Source organism: Vicia villosa, linkage group LG2, assembly GCF_029867415.1.
Source record: "Vicia villosa cultivar HV-30 ecotype Madison, WI linkage group LG2, Vvil1.0, whole genome shotgun sequence".
In the NCBI taxonomy this organism is placed as follows: domain Eukaryota; kingdom Viridiplantae; phylum Streptophyta; class Magnoliopsida; order Fabales; family Fabaceae; genus Vicia; species Vicia villosa.
In genome coordinates this window covers 141,458,392-141,465,981 of record NC_081181.1, presented here as the reverse complement: position 1 = coordinate 141,465,981, position 7,590 = coordinate 141,458,392, and the positions used below count along the sequence as shown (strand labels likewise).

Below are 7,590 nucleotides of genomic sequence, written 5' to 3'. Positions count from 1 at the left end.
TGAGATCTTATGCTCGTTACATGATGGAATAATATCAAGAATGTCAATCAAAGTCCATCCAATTCCATTTCTATGTTTCTTCAATGATTTCTCTTCATTCTCAAATTCAGTCATTGAAGAATAATTTAAATCTTCAGGAAGTAGTGCAGACTCTAAAGAAGGTGGTTGTTCAACGGATGGTGTGTTTTGGGCAGCCGAGATTTCAAGTTCAACGGCATAAACAACTTCATCGACAACTTCACCTGTAGGAAAAATGTCACCCTCTCTATTTTTTTCTGGTGCTGGTTCAACCGATTCAACACTCTTTTCGAAACTCAAGGAAATCGCACTTACATTAGGACCTTTTGGATTCACTACTTTTTGGGAAAGTAGTTGGTTTGATCCTTGAGCTTGTTGCATGACATTCATCAAAGTGGCAAGCTGTCCAATTTGTGTTTGCAAAGTTTGAAGAGTAGAATCTATTTGTTGTTAATAATGGAGATTATTTGCAGCCATTTGTTTGACAATATCCTCTAGTGAAGGTCTGGAAGATGCAAAAGTTGTAACTTGGGGAGGGAAGAATCTTTCTAAGAACACTTTTTTGAGATCATTCCAACTTGTAACAGAATTCGGCTCAAGGTAGTATAACCAATCTTTTGCAGCACCTTGAAGTGAGAACGGGAAGACTCTCAGCTTGATATGGTCTTCTGTTATTCCTTTAGGTCTCAATAATGTAGAACAAACAATCTGGAATTCTTTCAGATGCTTATGTGGATCCTCACCTGTAAGACCACTAAACCTTGGCAACAAGTGTATTAAACCAGATTTCGATTCAAAGGGAACAACAACATCAGCATATTCAATACATAAACCATTATAATTAACATTAAGCGCAGCTAGCTGCCTTAGTGTTCTTTGATCAACCATATTATCAAAATCAAGTTCAGAATCAAAATCAATTAAGCAATGCAGCAACAAATGCGAAAATGCTAACAATGTCCTATAACAGCCATAAACAAATAGAATGAAGGAAACGATTAAAATAAGTTCAGAAAAATATAAAAACACAACATTTAGTCTAATTAGATGAAATAAGAATTTTGAGAATTTTTTTGGATTTTTTTGACTCTATGAAAACAGTAAAAAATTCATTAAAAATAGAAAAACGATGAATTTGGCAATTTTGGGTCAAATTCCCTTACTCTTCTAGAGTAAAGGAGTATTGATCGCACAATTTTTCTACTTCCAGTAGGCAAAAACTTTTTATAATCGAACACAAGTTTTTCAAAAACTGAATTTTTCGACTCTAAACGCGGATTGGCCAAAACCGTGAGGAAACTACTGCCTAAACGCATGAACACTAAATCTAAGACTCTAAAATCAGTTAATAATAACAAGAATCCCCAGCAACGGCGCCAATTTGATCCGCTGTCGCACGCGGGTAAAAAACGAGTTAATTTGCAAAACTGTAGTAACGACGGTAACGGTAACTCGATTATCGTCTCTCAAGGATTCTTGTATTATTATTAACTAATTAAAAATTGAATTGGGGGGGTTTGAGTTTCGATTAAACAAAAAAAATGATTATGAAAAAGTGATTATCAAATAAGCTGAAAAGTCTAATTACTGATTCGGTTCCTATCTATCATCGATTAAGCAATATTAATCTCCTAAGCGGATAATCTATTCCTATTCGACTACAAACTCAGTGACAAGCGCGAAGAGTATTGTACGATGTATAATTCTAATATCCGAATTAAGCAAACGGAGATAAGCTTCACGAATTAAGCAAACGTGATAAATCATACACGGTAACGAATTAAGCAAACGGTAACGTGATTATTTGTTAGGATCATACAATCACTTGAATTGAATCAAAATACTCTATGAAATTCGAATTAAGCATTCAAGAACATAGAACAAAATTGAAAGGAATAAATACTAGATTAAAATTAAAATAACCTCAAGGTCGGAACCTGAATACAGCAATTCGACAGGATTTGGTTAGTGCTCCATAGAAATTGTACCAAGCTTCAAAATCGTGAATAGTGATTATCCATGCTACAGTACCGCGGCTGCTTCCCTAAGGGGGAAAAGTACAACCCGTTTTACAATCCAACTGGGTCAAACATACGACCCAAGCCCAAAACTAATTGACCCGAAACTTAACTAAAACTAGTGCTGCAACTTCAACGAATTTTCTGGCCCTTCTACAGTCCGATTCTGACTTCGACTCCAACATAAGAATTGTAGCTCTTTCTCTTAGCTTTCCGTAGATTATTAGAACACCTCAATCGGACTCCTGGAACTCCAGTTATGATCGTTTCCGTGCAGACTGTTAAAGCTGAAAATTAAATACGAAAATCAAATAACAATAAAAATAAATTAAAATATAAAAACATTATAAAATACAAAAATAAGACAAACAAACCATGGAAATGTATAAGTACAACCGTAGAGGAATGTGCATCAAAATGCACTGATTAGACTCTCATCTAGAAAACATAGTCTTCCATCCAAGCTGACTTTTTGGTTAACCTTTTTACAAGCTTTAGGTTTTCTTCTTTGGTCTCCCTCTCACTATTGGGCCTGTTAACTTGCTTTTGTGGGTTGTCACCAAAAGGGCTCGTATCACTCCCCTCCCTTTCCAAAATCACCTTGTCCTCAAGGTGGAAATTGGGACAAGTAGATGTGAATGTGGAAAGATCCTCCCAAGACGCCTCTTCCACTGGAGATCCTTTCCACTGAACTAGAACTTGAGATGTTAGTAAACCATGTATGAGTACAGTGCATGTGTCCACTATTGCATCCGACTGTTCTATGGGCTAGTTGTTGAAGCTTTCACTTAGCATGTCTTACGGAGGCGGAATGTCAGTGGCGCAAAATGGTTTAAGGACTGAAATGTGGAACACGGGATGAATACAACTATCTGATGGCAGATGCAGCTTGTAGGAAACAGGACCAATACGCTTAATAACTGGATATGGTCCATAATATTTCTTAGACAACTTGTGATAGCGGTGTTCGTGTGCCGTCGTTTGAAGATATGGATGTAGATGAACAATGACCAAGTCTCTGACAGCAAACGAGAGTTCGTGGCGGCAGGCATTGGCTTTTTGAGTCATACGATGTTGAGCAGATAGCAAATTCTCCTTAAGAGTGCGTAATAATTCATCACGAGTAAGGAGAACATCTTCCAATGCTTGAATAAAAGTTGATCCTCTGGTGTGTACACCGAAATGGAAGGAGGTTTTCTACCAAATAGAGCTTCAAATGGTGACATTTTGAGGCTGTTGTGATAACTAGAATTGTAGTGGAATTCGGCCCATGGAAGAAATGAAACCCAAGTAGAAGGTTTGTGTTGAGTAAATGCCCGTAAGTACTGCTCCAAGTCTCTATAAACCACCTCAGATTTCCCATCTGTTTTCGGATGATGCGCACTACTCATAGATAACTTCGTGCCACTCAACTAAAAAATTTTGCGCCAAAAGTTACTTACAAAGATTAGGTCACAATCAGACACAATTAAGCATGGAAAACCATGGTGGCGAACAACCATGGAAACAAACAATTCAGACACCTTAGAAGCAGTAAAGGATGCCATGAGGACACCAAAATGAGCAGATTTGGATAAGTGGTCGGTCAACCACCACTAAGATCACAGTATAGCCGTGAGCTGAAGATAGTCCTGTAACAAAGTCCATAGTGATGTCTTCCCACACCACCTCTGGCACAGGGAAGGGTTGTAACAACCCAGCAGAAACTTGAGTGGAATATTTAATTTGTTGACAAAGAAGACATAAAGCTACAAAATGTTCCACAGCTTGGCGCATACCCTGCCAAAAGAAATTGGGTGCAACACGAACGAGGGTACGTTTGACACCTGCATGCCCGTCACTAGGAGTATCATAAAATTCACTAATAATAGTAGTGCAAAGCGGCAACGAGGGATTAAGAACATAACGCCCGTGACGTAAAACAAACCCATTGTTGATGGAATAAGGAAGCATCAAGGTACCCTGTGCAAATTTCTCATGAAAAGCCAACAAAAAAGATTCCGCGACATTTTCCTTTCGGAGCTGCTGTATAATCCCGAAAGTAGGGGAAGAGACTAAAGCCAAAAGTGCAGAAGAATCGTGTGAATCCCAATCAGGCCATGTTTTCGGCACGAAGGACAGAGCATCCGCAACTTTATTTGAGGCACCTAGTTTTTACTCTATGCAAAATTGAAAACCCAATAGCTTTTGCACATACGGCTGTTGATCAGGAGTTTGAATAACCTGCTGTAATAATTCCCATATGCTTTTATGATTAGTTTGAATGGTAAAGAAATGACCCAAAAGATATTGTCGCCATTTGAGGACTGCGTCAGTGATGGCATGAAGTTCTTTTATGTACACAGATGTAACTTGTAATTTTGGGCCAAGCTTCTTACTAAAAAAGCAATGGGATGACCTTCTTGCATTAGGGACAGCCCTGGTTAAGAGCAGAGAATGCAGCAGTGGCGGCTGTAGTCCAGTTAAAAGAATCATGGCGTGAAAGATCTGTCAACGGTGTTACAATTGTGGCATAATTCGCAATAAAATGGAGGCAATAACCCGTCAAGCCTAAGAATCCCCTAAGTTGTTTAACATTGGAAGGCAGCGGTCATTTCATCATGGCATCCAACTTGGCAGAATCAGCATGAACACCCTTGGAAGAAACCATGTGGCCCAAATAATTAATGGATTTTTGACAAAATAAACACTTGGAAAGCTTGACATAAAAAGAATTAGTCGACAAGCACTGTAAAACCAACGCCAGGTGCATTAAGTGGTCCTCAATAGAAGCATTGTACACTAAAATGTCCTAAAAAACAATCACAAACCGCCAGAGGAATTGAGAAAACAGTTGATTCATGGTCGCCTGAAAATTCGAAGGGGCGTTAGTAAGGCCGAAAGGCATGGCCAAAAACTCAAATTGGCCCTCATGTATGCAAAATGTTGTTTTTTATGTTTCGCGAGAATTCACTCGAATCTAATGATACCATGCGCGAAGGTCTAGTTTGCTAAACATGGTTGCCCCACCAAGCACATCTAAAAGTTCATCAATGGTTGGGATAGGAAATTTATCCTTAACTGTCGTTGCATTCAAAGCACGATAATTGACACAAAACCGCCTAGAGCGATCTTTCTTTCGGACCAACAATACAGGCGGGGAGAAAGGACTATGGCTGGAAATGATGATCCCTTGATCAAGCATTTCGCAGATTAATTTCTACATTTCTATTTTATGAAATTATGTGTAACGGTACGGTCGCACATTTATAGGTTTTATTCCTTCAATCAAATGAATGTGGTGATCAATAAAATGACGGGGAGGGAGGCCTGTAGGGGTGGTGAAGATTTGATTGTAACTCTGTAATAGGTCGTGAAATAGTGAAGTGAGGTGTTTGGGAAAGGAATGGGTGGTGTCATGTTCTTTATGCAACTCAGGGAGGGACTTTGTGTTAGTGAAACAGAGTGCAGTGCCAAGTAGGAGTCTCCCACCAAAGTGACCGGAGTACCTTTCCAACAAAATTCCATGGTGAAACCAGAATAATCATGGGAAAACTTTCCCAATGATTAAAGCCATGGAAAACCCAACACAACATTCGGGCCCTCGATTGGAGGAACAAACAGATTAACGGAGAAGGTAATACCTTGTAAGATAATTGGAGCATTCTTAGAGCACTGGTTACAAACCAAAAAGGTTCCGTATTTGGTTACCACTCGGAAAGAAGAACACGATGTTACAGCTAGACCCAAACTCTCTGCCAATGTCGGTTTAATGAAATTGTGGGTAATTCCATTGTCAATAAGAATAAATTTTTTTTTTGCTGAGACACCCCAGTAACATGTAGTGAGCGGTTCTGTAATTGACTAGATAAAGCGTGTAAGCTAAAGATGTCACCTGAAATTTCATCCGGTGGGTGGTCCTCGGGCTCTAGATCTGGTTCCTCGTATTCATCACCCAAGAGGATAAGAACCTTTCTACTGCAACAATGGGATGGATTCCATTTTTCATCGCATCTGAAACATAACCCCTTGGCACGGCAATCCCGGAGTTCAGTCGGATGTATGTGACGAACAACAACATTGGTTTTAGGCGTGCGTACTAATGGGGGTAGGATATTTGGTTTAGAGGTGGGAGAAGTATGGGGGTAGGGTATTCGGTTTAGGGGTGGGAGAAGTATTTTGGGAATTAGTTGTAGAAGTTGGGATAGATAATGTGTTTGGGCATGGGTTGTGAGTGGGGCCTTTGGACCAAAATTTTCCTTGGGTTGGAGTGTCATCCAAACGGGCTTCATAAGCCCTTGCCGTAGCAAAAGCTTCTATAGGTGTTGAGGGCCGGTGGAATTGCAATTCCTGGCGGAGACTTCGTCGCAAACCAGTAATAAATAAATAGATAAGTAAGGATTCAAAAATACCTGTAACTTTGTTCATGATATCTTCAAATTCATTCTGGAAATCCGCTACTGAATCGATTTTAGAAAGTTTAGACTAATAACCTTCGACGTCTTCGGATCGAGTTGGATCGGAGCGGTGGCAAACAACTTCCATGAAGACGATCCATGACCGAAGAAAGTGGTTGCGCATCGCCCACTGGAACCATGAGGCGTCACGACCTTCCATATGAAATGAAACGATCTGAAGACATGCGTTTTCCGATGTCTCGTGTAAATAAAAAAACGCAGTGATTTGAAACAACCAATTGATTAGATTAGAACCATTGGAATGAGGATCACTGAGTTTAAGCGAATGCAATGCCGTTCTCGAAGACTCGTGCGGTGGATGTTGATACTTGGATTGGAGGTTAGCAACCTTGGAATCAACCTCCAATAAATGACTATGGAGAGTGGAATGAATGGTGTCAGAATGAGAGGCGAGTGATGATTTAAGAATATCACGTAACTCAGCCCATTGGGCGTCCATTTTGGATTGAAGGGCATTCATAAGCTCAAAAGGGTTCATGATGAAAGCACCCGTGATACAACCTGCTGAACATATTTATAAAAGAAAGCACTCTTTGAGTGGGTGTGTACTCCTTAGAGAGAGAAAAGAAAATTTGAGAGAGAAGAAGAAGTTTCTATTCATTCCACACACTATTTTGTTTCAGTATACAGAGTTATATAGCTATTACATTATAACCACTTGCGAAAAATACAAACAATTGAACCACTAATGCATTTCACCAGGACTCTCATCTAGCAAACAAAATCTTCCATCCAAGCTAGCTTTTTGGTTAACCTTTTTGCAAACTTTGGGCTTTCTCTTTGGTTAACTAAGCTAGCTGTTGTGGGTTGTCACCAAAAGGGCTCGTATTACAAGGTCAAGTGCAAAAGCCGAATAAAGGCCTTAGCACGAAGAATGTATATGTCACCCCCTAAATAGACTTGGCGTCCCCCAAAAGGAATGAAATGACCAAAAAATCCAAAGATTTTTCATTACCACATTTTAGCAAATCTACGTGAGACACCTGATTTTTCAAATCTTTGGGTGATACTGGAAATTTGGCGAAAACAAGTAAGTTTTACGATAGATTTTGTGAAATTTACGGTATTTTTTACCAAAAATTTTAAAATATCTGGTA

At 39.4% G+C, this 7,590-nt stretch overlaps 1 protein-coding gene across 2 annotated transcripts; it reads right to left on the bottom strand.

Moving 5' to 3' along the window:
• Positions 1–1,533: 1,533 nt before the first annotated feature.
• Positions 1,534–7,130, bottom strand: LOC131652267 (uncharacterized). Of its 2 annotated transcripts, none has more exons than XR_009298676.1 (2): positions 6,428–7,130; positions 1,534–2,323 (listed from the first exon to the last, which is right to left on the bottom strand). XR_009298676.1 is itself a non-coding variant. In XM_058922079.1 (2 exons), the coding sequence occupies exons 1-2, from the start codon at positions 6,305–6,307 to the stop codon at positions 2,190–2,192; spliced, it is 531 nt and encodes a 176-aa protein (XP_058778062.1). In that variant the 5' UTR covers positions 6,308–6,418; the 3' UTR covers positions 1,797–2,189. The 2 variants fall into 2 exon arrangements, 1 of the variants encoding a protein (XP_058778062.1); XM_058922079.1 differs by lacking the exon at positions 6,428–7,130 and adding an exon at positions 5,911–6,418 and having other exon boundaries at positions 1,797–2,323.
• Between the last annotated feature and the right edge of the window lie 460 nt (positions 7,131–7,590).